Source organism: Panthera pardus, unplaced genomic scaffold, assembly GCF_024362965.1.
Source record: "Panthera pardus isolate Hobbes unplaced genomic scaffold, ASM2436296v1 HiC_scaffold_4, whole genome shotgun sequence".
Classification (NCBI taxonomy): domain Eukaryota; kingdom Metazoa; phylum Chordata; class Mammalia; order Carnivora; family Felidae; genus Panthera; species Panthera pardus.
Window position 1 is genome coordinate 17,007,599 of NW_026526969.1, and position 24,872 is coordinate 17,032,470.

At 48.5% G+C, this 24,872-nt stretch overlaps 1 protein-coding gene across 2 annotated transcripts in view; it reads left to right on the forward strand.

Annotated features, from left to right (window-relative positions):
• RAB11FIP3 (RAB11 family interacting protein 3) overlaps positions 1-24,872 on the forward strand; it is an 83,981-nt gene that overhangs the window by 31,481 nt on the left and 27,628 nt on the right. For both annotated transcript variants that reach the window (XM_053894183.1, XM_053894184.1), the window contains exons 2-3: positions 12,970-13,063; positions 22,119-22,210. In XM_053894183.1, the coding sequence (XP_053750158.1) occupies positions 12,970-13,063; positions 22,119-22,210 (186 nt within the window). The remainder of the gene's footprint in view (positions 1-12,969; positions 13,064-22,118; positions 22,211-24,872) is intronic.

Genomic DNA, 24,872 nt, shown 5'->3' on the forward strand with positions numbered 1-24,872 from the left:
AGAACAGGGAGGAAGTACCCCCAGCAGACAGGCAATTCCCGCCGATACAGAGGTTCTCCACAGCTTCCAGGGATTAAAACAGACCTCACACAGGGCATTAGGACTGGATGGTGGCAGGCACTGTGGCACCTGCAGGAGTGAGTGGAAGCGGGGCACTGACCCCTCTGGCACCAGGGAGCTGGATTTCCCACCTGCAGCTCTGTGCATGGGCACCTGTCTCGTGGAGGGAAGAGTGCAAGGTGTTGCAGGCAAGAAGGGTCCCAGGTGCATGCTGTACACCCCGTCTCAGGAGCTACAGCCGTTTCTCTGAGAGGAGGGGGCACCGAGAGAGGAGGATGCACAGGAGGCTCCTGGGGGCATCGTGGGAAACACCTAGGGGTCAGGTCATGGTGGGGAGGGTTTGAAGGGGTGTGCAGTCCTGTGGAGGGTTAGATCAATAGGGATGCAGAAAGTAAAGGCAACAAAAAGCAAGAGAATTCTTAAGTATGGAAAAAGTGTACAAGAAAGGTGGTCCTGGGGGCACCTGGGTGGCGCAGTCGGTTAAGCGTCCGACTTCAGCCAGGTCACGATCTCGCGGTCCGTGAGTTCGAGCCCTGCGTCAGGCTCTGGGCTGATGGCTCGGAGCCTGGAGCCTGTTTCCGATTCTGTGTCTCCCTCTCTCTGCCCCTCCCCCGTTCATGCTCTGTCTCTCTCTGTCCCAAAAATAAATAAAAAACGTTGAAAAAAAAAATTAAAAAAAAAGAAAGGTGGTCCTGTAGTTTAAATGAGCAACAGCAAAAAATATTTATGTAGTCAATGATGTAAACACGGCAGAAGACCTAGGCAAGCTCGGAAGCGGGGACACTGAATTCTCATATTTTTCCATAGGAGGCCAAAACACAGCATGTAAATTTTGAAAAGCCAAGAAATAGCACCAGAAGCATATTAATTAGATATGGAGGCAATGATCCCTCCCAAACTACCCAAAGTTAGAAAGAAGGGCTTCAGGGAGCAGGGTGGGGGTGGGCGAGCATGTTCCAGGCCTTACTGTGCTGTAACATTTTGCACCGTGTGCCGGTATTTGATAACTGAACTTTGTCTCGGGTCTCTGTTGGGCCATGAGTTGAGGGATGTCTGGGTTCTCTGTTGAGTGCAGCGAGGTGAGGGGGTCGGTTGGAGGCTGGAGCAGTGTTCTGTGATCTGAACTTGGGTAGCTTTCCAGAGAAGAGCCGTGGAGGGGACCTTTTCCCAGCCCCTTGGAGGGGGCCTCAGGGCCAGGAGAGTCCTAGCAAGAGCTACTTCCCTTCCATTTCTCTGGTCCCCCTGACTCTCCTGACGACAGACCTGAAATGCAGAAATGCCTTGCTCTTTCCTCTGATTAACGTGGTTACGTACAAGTCAAATGTATGTGTTTTTTAGTTATTTTTATGAAGTCTGTGTTATTTCCTCAGTATGTTTGCATAAAACTTGAATGTATGCACTTGACTGTTTTTGGAGTATTCTCATGTACATTTTGAGATTTTATTGTCTTTAAAATAACACGGAGAGGGGCGCCTGGGTGGCGCAGTCGGTTAAGCGTCCGACTTCAGCCAGGTCACGATCTCGCGGTCCGTGAGTTCGAGCCCCGCGTCAGGCTCTGGGCTGATGGCTCGGAGCCTGGAGCCTGTTTCCGATTCTGTGTCTCCCTCTCTCTCTGCCCCTCCCCCGTTCATGCTCTGTCTCTCTCTGTCCCAAAAATAAATAAAAAACGTTGAAAAAAAAAATTTTTTTAATAAAAAAAAAAAAAACAAAAAACCCACGGAGATAGCTCTGTGAATATACTAGAAAACACTGAGCTGTGCTCTGTAAATGTGTGAATTGTATGGTATGTGAACTGTGTCTCCATAAAGGTATTAACAGAAATAACACAGAGTCAGAACTGGCTCGCCCCTGAGCATTGGGAGTCTGCCCCAGACCTGGGCCTCCTGCCGGCCTCCCTGCCTCGCCTCCCCTCCCACACCAGGGAAAGCTTCAGAGTGGATGGTGAACTTGTTAGGAGAGTTGCGATCTGCCAAAATCCCAGTGATGACAGATGTAAGGAGAAGGCAGCTTCTGGGTGCTGGAGACAACCCACGCCCCTGACCCAAAGCATGTCAGGAGGAGTGAGCCAGTCATGGCTACAGCTGGGTGCGGGCAAGCTCCTGTTGATGAGGGGCACGGCTGGTGACCTTTGGCACCTATTTCTGAAAGACAGGGATTCCTGAATGTGATACACGCCTCTTGGGGGACAGATAGAATGACCTTTAACATGTAAGACCAACATGATGCCTTTATTGTAGAATTTTCTAAGCCTTCCCCATGAAACTAGGGATGATTAATATGCCCATCATCACAGATCTAGGAAGGTGTTCTTTTACTTCAAGTGGAAAAACTGGGCTCCAGAGCTCCCGGCTGGTTTAGTCAGTGGAGCCTGGAAAGTGTGAGCCCCACCCCCGCTGGGTGTGGAGATTACTTAAGAGTAAAATCTTAAAAAAATAAATAAATAAAATCTTTTAAAAAATAAAGAAAAAGAAAAACTGAGCTCCAAATGAGCACATTCAGTGTTGGAAAATTTATCGTATTCAAACTGTCTTAATTTCAAATTTAAGTTTAGAAGTAAACCTACGTTGCCTTCTAAGTTGCCCCAAATTAGACATTCGATTTACTGAAATGACTTCATTTTTCCCCAGCCGGACACAGTAATTCCAAAGCGATTTAGGTGTTAGGGCGACAGCACGTCTTTATCTTATGTTCACACACCTGGCTGATTTTTTAAAAAAAGTAAGTGTTCCTTCTCACCTGGAGAAATCTGTGAACAGGGTCTTCAAGTATAAATTGCCAAGCATAATCCCTGAAAAAGTTACTTGATATAATAGTTGGTGCAAAGCAGACCTACTAGGGTTAAAAAGTCCTCTGTGGTGCTCTGCATCCAAGATCCCAGAGCCCTGATGTGACACTGTCCTGTAGGCTTAGGGAGTGTAACATATGGGAAGCTCTCTCTCATTTCGTTGGTTCTCTAGACAAGGAGGAAGAGAAGGAAGCTGGAATCATCTGTTATTTGTGCCTCGCTTTCAAAGGCTCTACGAACAAAGTTGTGACATTTCTTCTTATTTATTTATTTTTCTGGTCTAAGAACTCAAACCAGTGCCCACTCTGGTTGAGCACACAGCTTTTTCAGCTTTTATTGTATTAAGTGTGTTACTGTAATGATTTATCAAGCATCTTTACACTTCTAAGATTCCTTCAGTTATCTCCAGTAAAATGAACCAACCAGCAAAATCCCCCTACTCAAGTGCATATCTGTACTCTTCATGATTACTGATATCAAGAGTTAGCTTCTTCGGAGTTTAAGCTAGAATAAATGACTCATTGATTCCTGGTGCTTGTGGGATTTGAAACTTATTTTCAGGGGGATGTTACAGAAAGAATTTTTACTAGTGATTTGGCTGTGTGTGACATACCTAAATCTATCAGTAGAAGTTGTTTTCTGTGATGGAGGGGAACAGGGAACAGTGTTACTGTGTATGGGCACTGTCTGCTTGTGCCTCCTCTGTGCATCTGTCCACAACTCTTCTCGTGGGTCTGTCTTTATTTTTTAAAAAGATATATACATTTATTAAAAATCTGAAGATAGTTAACAATTTATTGAAGTCAGAAAAATAAATACATAAAATTTAGAAAGGTGGAATTAGGTTTCACAGGATTTAGAAAGAATTCCTTATAAAAGTTTTTAATATTACATTCCTTGTCAAACTGGGACTTGGAGGGCTTTTGGTATTTCACCCCTGACTGCCTGCCTTGATGAGTCAGTCAGCAGAGGCACATGAAATTGTGGATAGACAGGAGATGCATATTCACTCTTATCCAAATGTAGCAAAAAGCACCATGTTTCCTACTAAATAGAATTTGTAGTTTCTTCCCCAATTCTTTAGAGCAATAAGCCTTGAGAATGGGTCTGTCTTTAAATTTTTATTTTTATTTATTTTTGAGAGAGAGACAGAGAGAGACAGAGTGTGAGCAGGGGAGGGGCAGACAGAGAGGGAGACAGAATCCAAAGCAGGGTCCAGCCCCTGAGCTGTTGGCACAGAGCCCGATGTGGGGCTCGAACCCACGAACTGAGAGATCATGACCTGAGCCGAAGTCGTGTGCTCAACTTACTGAGCCACCCAGGCACCCCCTGAGGGGTCTGTCTTATTGCATCACGTGAATTCTTTTTTTTTTTTTCCAAGTTATTTTGAGAGTCGGAGGGAGGGGCAGAGGGAGAGGGAGAGACAATCTTAAGTAGGCTCCATGCTCAGCATGAAGCCCAACGTGGGACTTGAACTCCCAAACCGTGAGATCATATGAATTCTTAACCCATCTCTGGTACTTAGATTTTCTAAGGGTCATTGTATCTGACATAATTACTGTGTGATCAGTAAGATTCCTGTAAGAAATACTGTTCAGTAAGGAAACCAACGTAGTGCTGAAAAGTTTGGATTATACTCCTACTGCCTCTCCCAGACATGGAAAATTCACTACTATTCTTTTCTTTTCTTTTGTTTAATGCTTAAGAGATTGACTCCTATGACCTGTACCTATCCTGTCAGCTCCCTTAGGTGTGGAGAGAGACTTCTGGCGAGGAATGCCGGGGTCCTCAGGAGCCCACGGTTGGGAGTGCACCTGCAGGTTGGGTGATGGCCTCTGGTGGGCTCTTTAGAATGGGAGGGATTCCTGGAAAAGTGGCAAGTGGGAATGTCCCGTCCACGGCTCTTTCCTGCTGCCTGCCTGAATTTAATAAAGGATTCTTCTTATCCCACATCAGAAGTTGTTTCCCTCCTTGGATGAAGTTTTTACTCTGCCAAAAAGCTGATTATTAATAAGTTGCAGGAAGGGAGTGCAGACTGCAAAGTAACAATAGATCTGGGATTATGATAATCAAAAGGTTTAGATTTATATAGCTGGGTTTTTTTTTTTTTTTTTTTTAACAATTTAAGTCAGTTAAAATGTCCTCTCAATTCAAACTTGTTCTGCAGGAAAGAACTTACCTGACATGAAAATTTCCATCATTTTAATAATCTAATAGAAAATGGCAAATGCTTGGCAAATTTGAACTTCCACACCCAGTTTTTGCTTTTTTGTGCCTCTCCCTCCTCCTTTTTTGCTTTATTAAGGTATGTAATTCTGCACTTAAAAAAAAATCTTACTGTTACGGAAATTTTCAACATATACAAAAATAAAGACAATCGTGTAACAAACTTGTGTGTGCCCATTGCTCTGCAAAACTGTCAGTTCCCGAAAGTCTTGTCCCCCCGCCATCAGTGTTTTCAAGGAAATCCTAGACCTCACATCATACTAAATACTAAATACTAATATCTAATATCATACTAAATACTTTATCTTGATACTAATATCATACTAAATATGATTATTTAGGTTAGGGTTAGGGTTAGGGTTTGGTTAGGGTACCTCCAAAAGGTACCTCCAAAAAATAAGGATTCTTTTTTTAAAAAATCACATACCAGTATCACATCTAAATAATTAAAATAATTCTTTGGGGGGTCTGGCTGGTTTAGTTGGTAGAGCATGTGACTCCTGATGTTACAGTGTGAATTCAAGCCCCACGTTGCGGTAGAGTTTACCTAAAAAATAAAAATAAAAAATAAAATAATTCCTTGGTGTTATCAGTTCTTTTGTCAGCACCACCCAAAGGTAAATAGATGCTACCATCTCGCTGTTTTGGGGGTTCTTATTTAAGAGAGCACCCTACACACATGGTTGCAGCCTCATGCAGCCCTTTTCCCTCCTCACCTGTTTGTCTCCATTTCCCCCAGAAGAACCACAACCTTAAATGTCTACTGAGAATCATAGCTCTGTCTACTTAAAATACGCCTGGCTTATTTCCACAGATGTCAGTAAAGAAGCAAAACATAAACATCTTTCCTGACGCCTGTTCATAAACTTTGAAAATTATATGACATTTGGTATTTTCTCATTTTATCAAAATGACTTAATTTTTGCTCATCCCTAAGTAAGGGAAGTTGGAAATGGCGTCTTGAGTGTTGGTGCTTGCTGTGACGCACACCTCTGGGTGCAGAGGCCAGTGGGGCTGTCTGTGGCAGAGAGCTCTGGGTGCCTGGGGCACTGGCTGTCCCCTGCAGGTGGGCGCTGGTGGGGGTGTCCCGGCCGGTGCATCTCAGGACAGCAAGAAGGGCTTCTTCAAAGCAGCAGGGAAAACCCAGAGTATATGTGCTTTATTGGAAGAAGTGCAGCTGCCAGAAGGTGGGTGAGGTTCAGAAATGATGTGTAATCAGGCTTTTGGGAGTTGCTTCCCTCCCTAGCCCCTCCTGCCCACTCACACAGCTGACCTGAAGTTTATGAATAGCTAGAGGGAGCCCCAGGAACCTTGTACTTATTTTCATGGCTTCCCCCTCCCCGCCCCCCAATACCACAGTTTGTTCATGCATTCGTGTGTTGATGGACATTTAGGTTGTTGCCATTCTTTTGACCATTGCAACTAAAGCTTCTCTGATCATTCATGTATGAAAGGAATTCCCAAATGGTTCTCCAAAGTGGTTGTGTAATTTTACATTCACAACAGTGCCTGAGAGTTCCAATTCCTCTGCATCCTCCCAAACCCTTGGGGTGCATGGTTTGGCCAGTCTTTTTAACTTTAGCCATCAAATAGATATGCACGTCATTGAAGTTTTAATTTGCCTTTCCCTAATGACTAACGATGTTGGTTTGAATCATCTTAAATGTATTGGAACTCGTTTTCTGTTTTCAGACCGTAGTCTCTAGAGGAATGTTACTCTGCACTCTTTTCGGCTGGAGTGTTCTAGAAGTGTGAGTTGGAGGTGACTTTCCATAAGAAAAGTTTTGTTGATTGAGAATATTACCGTCTAGGCATGGTAGTAACAACAAGGTGCAGAAATGAGGGTGGTCTGTCCTGTCCTCGTGCAGTGCTTTCAGCGTGATTGCTGGGAGAGCTGCCTCTTCAGCTGGTGCTGACTGTGGTCAGCAAAGTTGCTCTGGCTTCTCCTCCACGTTGTGTGTCCGCATCTGTAGTAGAAATAGTATGATTTGTTAGTTTCTCAGAGGAACCCTGTAGGGAGGGACCAGCGGTATCTGTCTGAAGCTGCTTGCAGGGTGGTTTTCTCTCCCCTGGTGTTTCTGTGACTTACTGAATCCATATCCTGCAGAGGGTACGGGCTCGCTTTGACCCCTCAAGTGCATGTCCCTTGGCTTGTTTTCTGGCCCTGCTGGATTGTGCAAGAAAGGGCATGTTCTTATTTTTCACAGTCACCTTACTTTCTCTGAAAGCTTCTGAATGGAGTACTTTGGGCTTAGAGAATTAGAATCATCCCCAAATCATCAGCCACGTGGAAATTGATTTATTCTCCAAACTATAAAGAAAGCATAGTTAAAGTGGGCTTTAAAAATGTATACTTTGGGGCGCCTGGGTGGCTCAGTCGGTTAAGTGTCTGTCTTCGGCTCAGGTCATGATCTCACAGTTCGTGGGTTCAAGCCCCGCATCGGGCTCTGTTCTGACAGTTCAGAGCCTGGAGCCTGTTTCGGATTCTGTGTCTCCCTCGCTCTCTGCCCCTCCCCCACTGGCACTTTGTCTCCCTCTGTCTCAAAAATAAATAAAGATTAAAAAAAAAATGTATACTGGGGCGCCTGGGTGGCGCAGTCGGTTAAGCGTCCGACTTCAGCCAGGTCACGATCTCACGGTCCGTGAGTTCGAGCCCCGCGTCGGGCTCTGGGCTGATGGCTCGGAGCCTGGAGCCTGTTTCCGATTCTGTGTCTCCCTCTCTCTCTGTCCCTCCCCCGTTCATGCTCTGTCTCTCTCTGTCCCAAAAATAAAATAAACGTTGAAAAAAAAAATTAAAAAAGAAAAAAAAATGTATACTTTGATTCCTCTTTGCTCATACTGACATGGTAACATGTCAAAAATTCTACTCTTAGTTAATGATTTGTTTAAAAGGCATTGGGTTAATGTTTCAGAATGAGCAGCTTGGTACTTTGTGTTCAATTCGCTAGTTGCTTTGTTGTTGAAATTCTTGGAATCTTTTTTTTTTTTTAAAGTAAGCTCCATGTCCAATGAGAGGCTTGAACTCTTGAACTCATGACTCTGAGATCAAGAGTCACATGCTCTACTTACTGAGCCAGCCAGGTGCCCCCAAATTTTTAGGAATCTTAAGGACAGATTTGTCAGTATGGATTCCAGGTTAGATCCCCGTTCATGTATCCAGCAAGATTCTCACTAGACCTCATGTGCTTTAGGAATGAAGTTTTTTATGTGATAAGGAAGGAGGCCTTTTATAAATAATTCCCATTCAGTTGTTTGAAGAAGTCATTGGATGCATGGACTTCCAAGACCTGTATCTCAGTGGCACAAACGCCCTGCGCTGTAGGGTCCGTGGCCCTCGCCTTCTCCGGGTAGCAGAGGGAGAAGGCGGGACTCAGTGTGTGACTCGAGGGCCCCACACCCTCAGGGTCAGTCAGCTTGAGCCGGGCCTATTCCACTCTGACTTTATGTTACCTGAATAGCGGTGAGGGGGCTGAACATGGTGGCTTCCAGCCTGCCCTGTGCCGAGGAGGCCCTGGGGACGTTTGTGGATGTCGTGGATTAGTGGGTTTGCTCTCAGCCGCAGTTCGTGCCTGCCGAAGTCTTAGCCCTGGTTTTCCACCTTTGTATAAATTGTTTGATTGTTTATTTTTGAGAGAGAGAGTGGTGCACGTGAGCGGGGTTAGGGCGGGGGAGGGGGGACAAAGAATCTGAGCAGGCTCCACACTGTTGGCCCAAAGCCCGATGTGGAGCTCGAACCCACAGACTGTGAGATCATGACCCAAGTCGAAGTCAGGACTCAGACACTTAAGTGACTGGCCACCCAGGCACCCCTAAACATGATTTTAAAAAGCAATTTATTTGAATGAAGATCCAAAAAGCCCCTCCAGGTCACAGATTGCTGTGTGTTCTGAGTCCCTTAGTGAGGGCTTCCCGTCTGTCCTTTTTGCTTTGGAAGCAGAAGGTCACTCATCTGTGTCTGTTGGGGCCTCACGGACTGGATTTGTTGGTTGCATCCGTGCAGTGTTGTTGAAACGTGTTGCTCTGATCATTGTGTTTTCCTGCAATTTGGTAGTTGGGTTCAGGCTTCATTTAGGTGGTGCTGCAGAGTTCGGTCAGGAGCCGTGTGGTGTCTGGCCATCTGTCTTTCTGTGGCCTCGGGAAGCCCTGAGGGTCATTGACTGTGCATTACTTCACTGAGGATTGCAGGCGTGACGTTTGGTCTCCATCCTTCCCCCATTTACTAGCTGGATGCTCCGTAACTACGTGATTCTTTTCCTTTATTTATTTGTTTTCACAGTAATAACCTGGTTCACTCGTGTCCTTCATTGATGACCAGTTGGTTTTGTTTGTTTGTTTGTTTTGTTTTACCATAATTATGCCTGCACAGTTTGAGGTATGTTTGTGTTTCATTCCACTGAGCCAGCACTCTCCCCCGTGCCCGTGTTGTCTCGTTTTGGGCTGTGAAAGCGTCTTCTGGCTGGCCCCTGAGTTACTGGATGCGACCCAGTGAGTCTCTGATAGCTTCTTTGCTCTCAGGTATGACTGGGTTCTAGGCTCCGCTTGCACACTTCCTGACACGTCTCTGCGGGTCCTGGTTCCTTTGAATGGGAAGTGGGGTTTAAATATCCCAGTCTGGATGCTAGGGCAGCTTGCTTTTAATTGGACAGAATTGGAAAGTCTTCATTTTGTTTTAGTACATCGTGAGTGATACTTCACAGTGATAGTTCAGATTCAAATTCAGGGTCATGAGGTGTTTGCTGAGTACTTTCACTCTGACATCTTTTGCTTCTTTGTCAGTCACCTGAGGGTGCCTGTTCTGAACAACGCTTCAAATGAGGGAATTGTCATATTCCTTATTACTGGGTATTCCTGCTGAAAAGTTTAATGATAATCAAATTTTCTTTTATAGTCACCTGAATTTTGCATAGCTTTTTAGAGGACTTTCTTTCCTTTAAAGTCCAAGAAACTCACCAGAGTGAGTCCCGATTGGATACTCAATACCCAATGTACCCTTTCAATATGTAGTTAAAATTACTTTTTTATTTTAAAGAAGTTTTCTTAAATATAGTTTTAATACTCTGTCCCTTTGATTTTTATTCTCTGGGGCTTCTTTTATTCATATTGTGAGAAATAAGCCCTCCACCCCCATTAAAGGGGCACAAGGAGACTCGGAGCACAGTGAAGTGAGGCTTTAGTTGACGTTCTTGCAAGAGCAGGTGTCTGACAGACAGGGACACTCAGTGGTTATAGCAGACAACTTATCTCCTAGCACGTAAGTCCCTCCCCTGGTTCCTTATTGGCTGAGTGCTACAGAGGTTTATGGCCTTACCCGGATGTCGCCTGTGCCCACGGAAGGCCATAAAGTAGTCTGAATGGAACAAGTGTACATTCCTTGAGGTGACGCAGAGACATCAGTTTGGTGGCACATGCTCATCGCAAAGCCCGCGAAATGGAGAGGGGACGAAGAACCAGGAAGTGAGGTGTGTAAGGGTTTGGGACTCCACTGTCGGGGGCTTGGGCGGGGAGGGGGGGTTCATACATATTTCCAATAGGTTGTAAACCTAGTGTTAACTAAACAGCACAGCTTTTATTTGGTATTTCTGAAAATGAATCATCTCACTTCTCACAATATAGTAAATTGTCTTTGTCTTCAATATTTGTCACTTTCTCTTGAATCCTTTTTATCTTTTTATTCATTTATTTTTAAAAGCTTTGTCAATGTGTAATATTTTTGAAATTGTTTTACATTTATTTATTTTTGAAACAGAGTGAGACAAAGCATGAGCGGGGGAGGGGCAGAGAGCGAAGGAGACACAGAATCCGAAGCAGCCTGCAGGCTCTGAGCAAGAGGTCAGCACAGAGCCTGTTGCGGGGCTCGAACCCATGAACTGTGAGATCATGACCTGAGCCGAAGTCGGACGCTCAACCGACTGAGCCACCTAGGTGCCCCTGTCGATGTATAGTTTACATGCCATAAAATTCACCCATTGTAAGTATATGATTGAGCGAATTTTAGTAAGCGTATAGGATCGTGCAGCTCCCGCAACCTAGTTCAGTGTTTCCACACCCCAAAAGGTCCCTCATGCTGCCTGCAGCCCGTGTCCGCCACCCCACACGGTTCCAGGCAACCACTGATGTGCTTTTTATGTCAGTAGAGTGGTCTTTTCCGAAAGCATTCTATAAATGAAAGAATATAATTTGTGGTCTTTTGTGTCTGGTTTTTAATTTGGCGGAATGGTTTTGAGATTCCATCCATGTTGTGTGTGTCACTATTTCATTTCTTTTTAGGGCCAGATAGTGGCCCATTATATGGCTAGACCACACCTTGTTTACCCATTCCTCCCGTAATGTGATGGACAGTGGGTTCCTTCTCCTCTTACCTGGCGGAAGTGATGCTGCTTGCTGCGAACATGTGCATGCACACCTTTGTATGTGTGGTGGGACATCCCTGAGAGCGGAGTTGCTGTGTTGTGTGGTGTAGTTACGTTTGACTTTTCAACTGCTAAGTGGTGCTCCCCACTGGCCAGACCATCTTCCCTTCCTCCTGGCATTGTGTGAGGTTCCAGGTCCCCACACCCTCCCCAGCACCTGTTGTCGTTGGTTTTTTTGGATACAGTCATTCTGGTGAGTGATGTCTCGGTTTTAATGTGCATTTATTTCCCTGAGGACTCACAATCTTGAGCATCTTTTCATGTGCTTTTCAGCCATTTGTCTATCTTATTTATTTATTTTTATTTTATTTTTTAAAGTTTATTTTTGAGAGAAAAACAGAGCATAAACAGGGGAGGGGCAGAGAGAGATGGAGACACAGAATCCGAAGCAGGCTGCAGGCTCTGAGCTGTCAGCACAGAGCCCAATGCGGGCTCAAACCCACCCCACCTGCTTGTGAGATCACGACCCGAGCTGCAAGCTGGATGCTTAACTGACTGAGCCACCCAGGCGCCCCAGCCGTTTGTCTGTCTTGTTTGGTAGAATGTTTATTTAAATGTTTTGCCCATTAAAAAAAAAAAAAAATTGTGGTATTGTTGAATTGTAAGTTTTCTTTATACATTCTGGATACAAGTCCTTTATCCAGATACATGATTTGCAAATATCTTCTAGTCTAGGTCTGGTCTTTTAGTTTTACTAATGGTGTCTTGTGAAGCACAGAAGTTTTAAATTTTGATGAAACACAGTTTATACTTGAAAGTATAAATCTACCTTTTTTCTGAAGAGTTTCATTCTCTAACATCCATGTGTGAATCATCTTACTTAAGATTTTTGATATCCAGCATCTTCTTGCCTAAGTTATTTTTACTAAGGACTCTGCACAGTTGGAAAGGCATGTCAGAATGGATAGGTGGGACTGTGCTGTAGTAATAATCTAGATACCGGCTAGAATAATATCTAAAACTTCGACACTTCCAATCTTCACAATTAGGAAGCATGACTAATTTCTTTTTCAAAGTTTATTTTTATTTGGGGTGGGGGGAGAGCAGGTGAGCGCAAGTGGGGGAGGGGGAGGGGGAAGGGGGGTGGATATGAATGAATGAATCCCAAGCAGGCTGTCAGCGCAGAGCCCAGTGCAGGCCTCGGTCCCACGAACTGTGAGATCATGACCTGAGTCAAGAGTCAGACGCTTAACCGATTGAGCCCCCCAGGTGCCCAAGAAGCATGACTATTGACCTTTGAGAGCATAGCCTTAACTTCCACGATTCATGGTCCCAGGTGCCTTTGGCAGCTTTCTGCTGGGAGGCCACTTGTCTTTGGCTGGAGCTGTGGGTGGCCTTCGGATCAGAGGAATAAATGGCTCTTATTTTCAGTACCACACCTTGCAAGAAGGCTGCTCCTCTGAATGTGGTGAAGGGGTCAGACACCTGGTGTACTCTCCCTCTGATTTTGTACGGCTTGGGTAACATACTCTCACTTGACAATTGCAGGTGAAGGACTTAACGAAATACTTGGACCCCGGCGGGCTTGGCGTGATCAGTTTTGAGGACTTCTACCGAGGGATCACCGCAATCAGGAATGGAGGTCAGTCTGCCCCACCTTGTGCTTCCTTCTCGCATTCTGTCTTCAGCCCTTGCCGTGCTGTGCCCTCAGCCAACCTTAGGAATACCCCTCACTCCTCAGGCTCCTTTGGCTGGGCTTAACATCTTCCCTTCTCCTCAAAGCCCCTAAAATACTCCGGTTTCAGGGTGCTCTCTCACTGTTCTTTGCTCCTCACACACCCTATCTTAGAGAACTAACTCAGTCTCTTATCCATAACGTTAGAAAGCTACTGCCCCTTTCCCCAGACATACCAGAATATCGAAAGGCTTACATGTGAGCACCCACATGCATCCTTGCCGTTGGTGCCCTACAGGCCGCATGTTGCTGTATTTACATTGTTGTGTATCAGTCCATCCTCTGTCTGGCCGACAAGCCATCCTGTTTTTAACGGGATGCGTTTCAAATCACATACTCCCGTACACTCACCCTAACAAGTTGCATACTCCTGTACGTTTTACCCTAAACACTTCAGCATGTGTGCCAGTCATTACCTACAGTTCAATATTTGTTTGCAGTCTTACCTTGAGTAAAAATTTACAGTGAAATGCACAGATGTTAAGTAAATCTTAAGCCTGTCTGAATTTTGACAAATTCTTATGTCTACTAATGCAAATCTCTACCAAGTGTTACCATCCCTGCAGACCTCTTCCTGATGGCCTCCACGTGGCCTCTCTGTCCTCTCAGCACCGTCTTGGCTGATTTTCATCACCCTAGGTCAGTTTTGCCTCGTAGGGGCTTTGTTGACACAAAGAAAATGATCAGTATGTGCTCTACGTCTGGTGTCTCCCTGCGTGTGACGTTTTTGAGACGCACGTACGTTGCACGGTTGGGGTCTGTGTTTCACTTGATCTTAGCCAAAAGGCCGAGAAGCGATTGGGGTCTGTGTTTCGATTGCAGAGCAGTTCCATTGTATTCTTGTACCATGTGTCGTTTCTCTCTGCCTAGGGGTGGACACTTGTTTTGGGGCTAGTATGTTTCCAGTTTGGGGCTGTTATGAGTAAAGGTCCTAGTGACATTTGTGTATAGTTCTTTGTGTGGGCACATGTTTTCATGCCTTTGGGGCCTGTACACAGGAGTGGGATGGCTGGCCTTCTGGGTGTGAGCTTAGTATCTCACGTGCACTCAAGTTGCCCGTATGCTGTCCCTTCACGTCGAATTCTGGAGCTCTGGAGAGCCCTCTTTTTTTCATGCCCCAGCTTCAGCCAGGTGTGTGGGGGTGATGGTGGCCGAAAGGCACTGGTTGCAAGGAAGCCCTTCCCTTCTTCCTGCACTTGTCAGAGAAGGAAGAGGGAGAACAGGGGCAGGACCTGCAGTGGCTGAGTCAAGGGAGGCCCTTGGATTCCAAGTCTTATCAGCAGTTGTTGGCAGAGTCACCTATCTTGTCTGTCCTGTGTCTATTGTATTGCCCAACGGTGTCCTATAGGAACTGGGTTTCCTGTGATGCTGAGCCCAGGTGGTTCTGAGATGTGCTCTGTGTCTCGGGACCTGTGTGAATACTACCATAGTCTGGGGGTCCTGTGGTCCTTTGGGTCCAGAGCACATATTGAGAGAGGGAATGGTCTGTATGGTGGCAGGGGGCCATGCCATAGAACCATGCAGCCTGTGGTAGGAGCCCTCCACCACAGAGGTAGGAGCCCTCTGTGAGGAGGGCCGGAGGGGAGCCAGGTAAGGGTGAGGTCTGGTCCAGGTGGCGGAGCTGTCCTGAGGCCTGTGATGAGGTTGGCTGAGCCCACTGATGGAAAGTCTGCAGGCCCTGGGGCCGTAGTGAGGATGCCACCATCTCCTGGGCAGATGGGGCCTGGGGAGAGACATGTAGAGCAGGTGTGAGGCAGGAGACCCTCTGGGAGGTGGTACTAGCAGGGGATGGATGACGTGGGTAACGCCATGCGGGCAGAGGGAGGAAGAAGAGAGCCCTCAGATGAACTTGGAGTGTTTAGGCTTAGCACCACATGCCTATGTCTCTCCCCTTGTAACCAGTATGTTATAATCCTTAGGTGATTTTCTGAGGCTAGACATGTAGTTAAAACAGGAAGTTGTTTAAGCCTTCACCCTTTTGCACAAAAAGTTTGATGGTGGTTTCATGCACATTTTGGCCTCTGCTCCACCTCCAGTGCCTTTGGAGGCTTCCTGAATGGAGCACATTCACTTGCCCCCAGCCATGCTCCTCAGGACCTCCCTGGGCCAGTGCACCTGTGCCCAGGACCCTTGGAATGGCTTTGTGCTCCAACAACTTTCAGTAAACCTTTGGGGGAAATCCAAGTATATGCTTTTTCCTCTGTGTTTTAAAATCCAGTATGATTTCCTTGACTCATCAATTATTTAAAAGTTATTTTAATTTCTAAGTGTATTTTTTTTTTTAATGTTTATTTTTGAGAGAGAGAGACAGACAGAACATGAGTGGGAGAAGGGCAAAGAGAGAGAGGGAGACAACAGAATTCGAAGTAGGCTCCAGGCTCTGAGCTGTCAGTACAGAGTTTGATGTGGGGCTCGAACTTGTGAGCCATGAGATCATGACCTGAGCTGAAGTTGGATGCTCAGATGCTCAACTGAATGAGCCACCCAGGCATCCTGGTTTCGAAAGGTATTTTAAAATCTCACAGCCTGGAGCCTGCTTCGAATTCTGTGTCTCTGCCTCTCTCTGCCCCTTCCCTGCTCATGCTCTCTCTTTCCCTCAAAAATAAGTAAACGCTAAACAAACAAACAAATAAAAATCTGGTCATTAGGGGCATTCAGGTGGCTTACGTTGGTTAAGCATCAGACTTTGTGGTTCAGGTCGTGATCTCAGATTCATGAGTTCTGGCTCCGTGTTGGGCTTTGCGCTGTCAGCCCCGAGCCTACTTTGTATTCTCTGTCTCCCTCTCTCTGTCTCTGCCCCTTCACTGCTCGTGTTCTCTCTCTCAAAAATAAATAAACAAACATTAAAAAAAGAAAAAAACTTGAAAAAAATCTTGTCATTAGTTTTAAACCTAATTGCGTGTGATAGAGAATGGGATCTCTGTGTTCACTTTTTTTACGTTTATTTATTTTTTTTTTTTAAATTTTTTTTTTTCAACGTTTTTATTTATTTTTGGGACAGAGAGAGACAGAGCATGAACGGGGGAGGGGCAGAGAGAGAGGGAGACACAGAATCGGAAACAGGCTCCAGGCTCCGAGCCATCAGCCCAGAGCCTGACGCGGGGCTCGAACTCACGGACCGCGAGATCGTGACCTGACTGAAGTCGGACGCTCAACCGACTGCGCCACCCAGGCGCCCCACGTTTATTTATTTTTGAGAGAGAGAGAGAGAGAGAGGGAGGGAGTTGGGGGAGGGGCAGAGAGAGAGGGAGACACAGAATCCGAAACAGGCTCCGGGCTCTGAGCTGCCAGCACAGAGCCCGACGTGGGGCTCGAACCCACAAACCACGGGATCATGACCTGAGCCAAAGTCGGGTGCTTAACCGACTGAGCCATCCAGGCGTGCTTCTCTATTCACTGTGTTCCTTGTTGAGTTTATTTTGCGGTGTGCCACACAGCCGGGCCTCACACGTGTTGTGTGTGTGCTTGGTGGAATACTTACTCTCTGACCAGAGTACACGGGCTCATGCGTGTACGGTTGAGACTTCCTGTGTTTGTCTGTTTGATCTCGGCGTCACAGGGAGGAGACGCACATCTCACAAACGTGGTGGCATCATTAGTTTTAGATGGCTTTGTTTCACCGTCGTGCTGGTTTGATGGTGATGGAGTCTCAGGAGCTCAGAACCGGTAGGTCAGTGGAGAAGGCTTCACTGCTCTGCCTGATGGTTTGGGGGTAAGAAGGCGACAGAGTACAGAGGCCAAGCCTAAGTCCCCAGAAAGCAGTTAACATTGCCGGGAAAAACAAGAAGCCTAAAAAGAGGGAAAACGTGCTTCTAGAATACTGCGTGGCTGGGCAATGAATGCCATTTTACGCAGTCATAGTAATTAAACAGATTAACCGTTTATGTAATCAATGACTGGGACTTAACCATTTTGGAAGGTTAGGAGAGGGAAGGTGGAGAAGCTAATGCTAAAATCCTCAAGTACTATGCAGGATGTTGGAAGAAAATTCTAGAATCCAGGAATTCACAGGAACTACTTAGAAACACCGTGTAGAGGGACGAGGACGACAGGCTAAGGGTGTGAGGACTGCCTTGTGCTGCCTCAGCCTGTCAGCACCGTTCCGTTCTCTGGCCCCGGGAGTGATGACGTGTGCCCCCTAGGTTTGTCGCGACCACTGTCCGTCACAGACAGGAACTCATCTCCCTGGGTGACCGCAGATGCACAGCGTGCCGGTCACGCCTGTCAGGTGGGAAGCTTGGTGTGTGGGCTTACTGATGGCACAGCCACAGCAGCATCCATGGGCTTCCTTGGGTCTAGGGGATTGAGCAACACAGATTCCTCTGAAGAGTCAGGGCTGGGAACAGCAGTGGCAGCTGGTCCCGTGGGTCTGGGCAGGAAAGAACCCAGTGTGGCAGCCAGCCAGGTGGCCGGTGCCGTCCGTGTGGCTCTGAGGCCCTCTCTCAGCCACAGTCCAGGATTCTGTGGGCAGGCTGGTGGCTGGTCTGCTCTGATAGGCACAGTTCATGCAAAATGGAGCTCGGCTGGAGGAGTTCCTGGAGGGTCGTGACCTGGGAGTCAGCAAGTGCTCCTGGAAAACTTGTGACCCGCTGACGCCTGGCAGGGGAGAAGAGCCATCCCTGCACAGGCTGATTCTTTATCTGCAGAGAAGGAGGGGCTGCTGGCTGTTGCCCCGTGGGGCCGTCTCGTGGGTTGCATGTGTCTTGAAGTTGAGTGACTCAAGGAGCACATGGGTATCAGTGTGGTGCGAGAAGTGGCCTGTGCCCTTGAGTCCTGACCTCACCCTGACTCATTGAGACAGGGCCTCTGCCTGCACCTGCCACCCCTCCTCCCTCCTGCTTGCCTTTGTGTGGGCTGTCCCCCTGTGTCTGTCACAGGAGCTGGCAGAGGGGAGCCTGAGGTGAGGCCCTGGGAGGGTCCTGGGCTGTGCCTGAGAGGGGCTGGCCGGAGTTGCTCTAGCCCGCTCTCCCCTGGGGCCCCCTCTCTTGGCTCCCCTGACCAGGGATACCTGGTCCCTCCCCACCCTCATGGCACCTGGCCGGCTGCGTTCTGTCTGTCCAGTGCTGCAGCTGCACTGCCTTTTGAACCTGGGAGCAGTGCCTCGCTGCTCTGAGCCTCTAAGTCAGGATACCACAGTGAAGTCCTGCCTCGGGCTGGCCCACGCACCACACAGAGCACCCACAGGAATTGTTTGAGTCTCAGTATTTTCTCATTCTTGCTGGTAATAGTTCCACTTTGGTTTAATTAAAAACAAAAACCTCCCAGTCAGTCCCAGAGTTAGCATGCATGCTCCAGGAAACAGTGCTGTGTGTTTTCCTTTGGCGAGAACATTCTGGAATAGAAGCGTCCCCAGAGGGCGAGGCTTGGTCTCAATGCGATGCCACATTGCAGGTGATGTCCCCCTGCCTGGAATTTAGCCTGCACAGAGCAGACCCCTGCTCCCAAAGTGAGGTGGTGGGCCGTGGGGGCACATTCTGCTGCCAGGGTGCATGGCAGAGGGGCTCTGGCCAGAGGCTGGGCTGAGGGGGATTGTGGCGACGAGAGCTTGAAGCGGACGGCGTGAGGGCCGCAGCCAAGGGCGGCACGGCTGAGGCCCGTGAGGAGTGCGGATACAGATATCATCGAGCCGGACTGATCTAGGCTCCAGGGACACAGCCCATGTGGAAGAACAGTGTCCCCTGCCCCTGGGAGCTGGCTTTCCAGTGGAGGACAGCCCGCAGACAGTGAGGCACGGCAGCTACAGGAGGAGGGTGAAGCAGGGGTAGGGGTAGGCGCGCGTTGGGCATGTTTGGGGGCTGCAGGGAGGCCACCATGGCCAGGTTGGGCAGGCGGGGTCAAAAGGTGGAGGTGAAGGCACTGGGGACGTGGCCAGGCTGTAGGCAACGAGGGAGGACTTGGACTTCCCCACAGGGTGGGTGGGTGAGTGACTGGCCCCTGGGCTCAGTGCCAGTTCACAGGGACCACATCCGAGAGGGAGGCGCTGGGCCTCCAGGTGTCCACAGCCCATGTGGGCTCAGGGGAGGCCGTGTTGGTGGGGATGCCCCACCTGCATCGGACATACTGTCAGGTGGTATCAGGGACTCAGGCTTTGTTTTTCTTTTCTCTGTAGTTGACTTCATCTTTTAAGTTTCATTAGGAAAGGAGACTGAAAATAAAATCGTAATGAAAGCAAGTCAAAGCTGATCTTGAAGTTGTGACGTGATAGCATTTGGGAGGGTGCAGCATGTGATCACGGACCCACATTCCGTGGAGCTGTCTCCAGTGCTCCTCCAGCGTGCGGGTGGCCTGTCTTGGCCGGCGGGCCTCTTCTGCACCCAGGGGCGACACACCAAGGGACGCGGTGTGTTGACCCAGTTTGCAGTGAAGCACAGGGAGATTTTCACTGTCATACCACAGGCCTGCCTTATTTCAGGAATAGAATGAGTCGGGGCGGGGCGGGGGGGGGGGGCGCTGCAGATTGCTACAAATAGGCCATTACACTGGCTACGCCCTCCCCCAAGCTCTGGAAGAGTAGGATGAATGCACATTAAAAATGTCCACTTAACTGAAAATTGTTTTAATTCACATGGAGAAAACTTACAGGACAATCATACTTAGTTCCCATGAGGAATATGGCAGCACCAGCTTTGTCCCCACCCCCCCTCTCCACAGTGTGGGGCAAGACAAGACCATTTGTCCACCCCTGGAGGCTGAGCACAATCCACCACATCTAGAACGATCGGTTGTGTTTTGAGAGCTTTGAATTTTGTGTTTCAGGCTTCGGAGGGCAGGGAAGACTTAATATCTGAGAGGGGTAATAGGCCAAAGACAGTGTAGCTTTTTACAAAGACACGTGCACGAGGGTGATTGGGGCCCTCCACCCCCTGCCCCAGAAACCCCAAACTTGTGTCCACAGCAACCTTCACCGCGTCGCCTGCACCAGAGACCCCACCTCCCAGTACAGGGGCCCCGGCGTGTGGGTTCCCATGCTCCTCCTTGCCTGCTGCCATCCGCCCCGCTGGGATACTTAACCACACTCCTGGGGAAAATGGTGTGAAACAACAGCAACAAAAGTGCCCGTGATTCTTAAAGGCCACATAGGAGTTTTTTTGGCATAAGGGCTTTGATCAGTACTGCAAAGTAGCTTTGAGTTGACAAAGGCATCTCATAATTGCGCGATACATAAATATTTCAATTTACACTGTTGTTAAGGGAAAGCATTATTCTGTTTAAATTGAGAGTCCTTTATTAAAAAAAAAATTAATGTTTATGTTTGAGAGAGAGAGAGAGAGAGAGAGAGAGAGAGAGGGAGACAGAGCGTGAGCAGGGGATGGGCCGAGAGAGAGGGCGACATAGAATCCTAAGCAGGCTCCAGGCTCTGAGCTGTCAGCACAGAGCTGGACGCGGGGCTCGAACCCACGAACTGTGAGATCATGACGTGAGCTGAAGTCGGATGCTTAACTGACTGAGCTACCCAAGCACCCCAAGAGAGTCCTTTAGAGACAGGACAGAATGGCTGTGGGTCCTGCCGTTGCTGTGTGGTGAAGGGCCCTTCAGTATCTGTTCTCCCTTCCCTGCTTACCGGGGCTCTTGCGGTAACTTCAAACCACCGAGTCTTCAGAGTCCGGCTGGAGGACATGGGGATGGCTAGCAGCATTCTCCCCATGTGGTCCCATTGGCAAAGTTGTCCTCTGGGGGCGACTGGCTGGCTCTGTTGGAAGGGCTTGTGACTCTTGATCTTGGGGTTGCAAGTTTGAGCCCCACGCTGGGCATAGAGCTTACTTAAAAAAATAAATAAGGGACTGATGTTACGTTAGATCATGTGAGATATGTTAAATAACTTATGTACTTAAAATATTTTTTTTAAGTTTTCTTATGTATTTTGAGAGAGAGAGAGAGAGCGAGAGAGAGAGAGAATGAATCCCAAGCAGGCTCCGCGCTATCAGCACAGAGCCTGACACGGGGCTCACTCCCACGGATCGTGAGCTCATGACCTGAGCCAGAATCAAGAGTCGGACACTTAACCAACTGAGCCACCCAGGCGCTCCTAAGTGATGTATTTTAAATAAGTAATTCCTATGATGATCTGTGTTCTGTTCATAACACTGACACCAAGTATGTGGGATTTCCTCACTAAGTGATTCTCCAGTTCTCTGGGATCTCCAGTTCTCTGGGGACACCAGCTGGGTGTCCCACAATTTAATTTGCCCTGACACCAGCTGTCAGAGTTCGTGAAGACCCCACTTCACCCTCCTGGGCCACCCACACTTCTCTCTGACCTGACAATGAATCCGGGGTCCTCAGTACCCCTCCCTCAGGTGTGATAATTTGCTATAATGGCTCATAGAACCCAGGGAAACACTTTACTTACCATTAGCAGTTTACTCACAAGGTTACAAAGGAACAGCTAGATGAAGAGGTATATGGGGTGAGGTGTGCAAGGGTCTGGAACGCAGGGGATTCTACCCCATGGAGTTTGGGCTCACCTCCCGGTATGCTGGTGTGTCCACTAACCCCTTTATTTTGGATTTAAAATTTTCTTTATTATGAGATAAGACATTTATTGCTAAAAATAAAGTTCAACAAAAATGAAGGAAATAAAAACTGCCAGCGAGCCCAACACCGAGCGCAAGATGCTATTTTGGTATAGTTCCATCACACCTACATGGCCCCAAACACACACACAGTTTTAAAAAATTTAAATCTGGTACCTGATACTTTTTAAAGCCCGTGAACAGTGTCATGGGCTTGAGATCTTGCTCCTTCTCTTTTGCAGTGCTGTTGGGGGTCTAAAGAAACAAACGTTTTATCATTCTGCCTCTACACCACCTCTCTGGGGGGAGGGGGCACGTGCTTCTTTCTCCCCTGGGCTTCTCACTGGCTGTCCCGAGCAGGGCTCGCCTTCACCCTTCTGGCGCCTTCCCCCATGGCCTCTGGGGCTGGTCTAGGCTTCCTGCTGAGTACTGGGTCTTCTCTCCTGCAGAGTCTGATGGCCAGCTGTGCGGGGTCGCACCTGCCCAGGACGAGGAGCCGCCCGCCTGCCCCGATGAGTTCGACGACTTCGTTACCTTTGAGGCAAGTGGTTCTCACTGAGGGGCTGAGAGGGAGTTTGATGTGACACGTCTTCCTTTCTGCCCTCTGAATCCCGCTCCACTTAGTGGTACCGGGGATATTTCTGCAGGAAGTGGCAGGGAGGGCAGGGCAGGGCTCACTCTGCAGCCCTGTGCGTGCAGCCAGGGCCTCTGGGGGGGCTCCTGGTTGCGGCAGAGGGTCGGCAGGTGTCCGCTCCACCACTGCTCACCTGAGATCATTGACGGGGGTCCCCTTGGGGCCTGTTGTCAGCAGAGAGCTGGGCTGGGCTGGTAGGGCTCTCCAATGCTATTGCTGTCACCTTCTGCCAGGCTGGCCAAGCAAGGCCAGAGCAGAGGTCTTGTGTAAGGTTTTCATGTTACCGAATTTCAAGTCGTTTTTGGGGTTTAGGGACTTGTAACACCTCATGCTCCTTTGCCACCTGCCTCCAGGGTTGCTATGGTTACATGGTGTCACCTGTAATTGTGGGTGTTTTGTTCTCTGCATGGCAGGGCAGAGGTCTGTGAGCACAGGAGGCTACCACAGTTCTGTCCCCCCCCCCGTTGGAGGGGTGAGCAGATGCTGGGACAGCCCATGTGGCTGGACCTGCAGTTTTTTCTTATTAAAAAATACATTAGAAACTCCTGAGCGCCTGAAGAGCTGTGGGGAAGGTGGTGATGGTAGCCACCAGCCCCTCAGTCCTCTGTTGCTCAGAGGGGTGCAGGGAACAGGGCCAGGCTGTGACCTGGTGGCTGTGAGCCTTGGTGCCTTGGTAAAATGAGGGAGTTGCACAGAGTGGCTTCTCACAGTCCACAGGGACTCACTACTTTCCTTTGGGGTCTTGTGTCCTGGCTCTGAGAGGCTGCTCCAGGTATTGGTCAGACCTCAGATAACATAGGTTCACTTTCTGACGGTCTCGTCTGCTGGCACAGGCCTCTGGGCCAACTGGGAGCATTCACCACAGCTTTGTCCCAGAGTACCAGCCAAGTGTGAGCCTCCCGAGGGCAGGGACCACCCCACCTTGCATCCTGTTTGGTGAGGTTGGTGTGTTCATTTTGCGTGTGACTTTGTGGGGTGTCAGGCCCGGTCCTGGCACTGGGCACCAGATGTCACATGGGGCACGTGTGGCCAAGTAGGGGCTGCAGGAGGGCAGGATTCTGATGCATCACATTTCAGATGGGCTGCCAGACCCTGTGATGTAGGGTGGCTGCTCTCATGACTGGAGCGGGGCTGGCTCCCTTTCCAGCAAGGTGGAGAAGCCTCTGTGCAGTTTGACACACCTTGAATTTTCCAGGAATGTACCTAAGGTCAGGGGAGTCCTTCTTTCCTTGTTTAGAGCATGTGAGGGGTCACAACACTTCTGCAGTCAGTGACCATCAGACCTCTATCCCCCTCCCAGCGGAGCCCGAGCACCTACATCAGGATCTTCTGCTCTATCCCTGTCTCAGGTTTCTGCTGGATCATCATAGTGGGGGCAGTGGGTTGAATGGTAGTCTCCTGAAAGGTACGATCACTTGGAACCTGTGAACGTGACCTTATTTGGAGATAGGGTCTTTGTGGATGTAATAAGTTGAGGGTTTCGAGATGATATCATTCTGGGTAGTAGGCTGGGCCCTGAATCCAATGACTGGTGTCCTTAGAAGCCAGGAAAAGACACACAGGGGCCGTGTGCTGATGCAGCAGACGCTGGAAGGATGCAGTCGGGGCCACCAGGAGCTGGACGAGGCAGGAGGGAGCCTCCCTTGGAATCTCAGGAAGAGCTTATCCTTGCTGGCCGGAATACATTCCTGTTGTTTGAAGCTGCCCGGTTTGTGCTCATTTGATGTGGCTGCCCCAGGACACTGATACAGGGGGTTGTCCCTCAGGGTAGTAGGAGGCATCAACACATTTTGTACTTCCAAGAGTTCATTTGGTCCAGAAGCGTGGGAGCCTCTGATGTTGGGGCTGCCTCTTGAACCCTGAGCAGAGCAGGCCCGGGGGTCCTGTCCAACTCTGCATCTTCCCGTCCTTGTGCAGGTGGATCCCCGAGGCCCACAGGAGTGTGGTACCCTTGGGGGTGCCAGCTCCCGCCTTGCGCTCGCTTGTCACCTTTGGAAGGCATGGTGGGAACTCGATGTTTCAAAGAATGCAAATTTCAAAGGATGCTAATTTGTTTTTCAGAAAGGAGGATACGGTTATGTTTTGTTACTTAAAAAAAATTAATACACTTTGTATTTTAGCAGTTTTAGCTTTTCAGAAAATGAAGCAGATAGTACGGAGAGTCCCCATTCTCCCCTGTACACACACACACACACACACACACACACACACACACACAGAGTTTCCTTCATCATGAACGTCTTGCATTAATTAGTGTGGTGCATTTGTTATAACTGATGATCCGGTACAGATCTGTTGCTGTTAACAAAAGCCCACAGTGTACACTAGGGCTCCCTCATGGTGGTTTCAACAAGTGGACAAGGTCATGTGTCCCCTGGGTAGTATCCTGCCAAGGAGTTTCACTGCCTTCCGCACGCTCTGCTTCCTGGACTCACCCTTCCTTCCCCGATAGCACCTGGCAGCAACTGACCTTATGCTGTATGCATAGTTCTGCCTTTTCCAGAATGTCACAGAGTTGGAATCCAGTGTGTGGCCTTTGCTGCCTGGCTTCTCTTGCTTAGTAATGTGC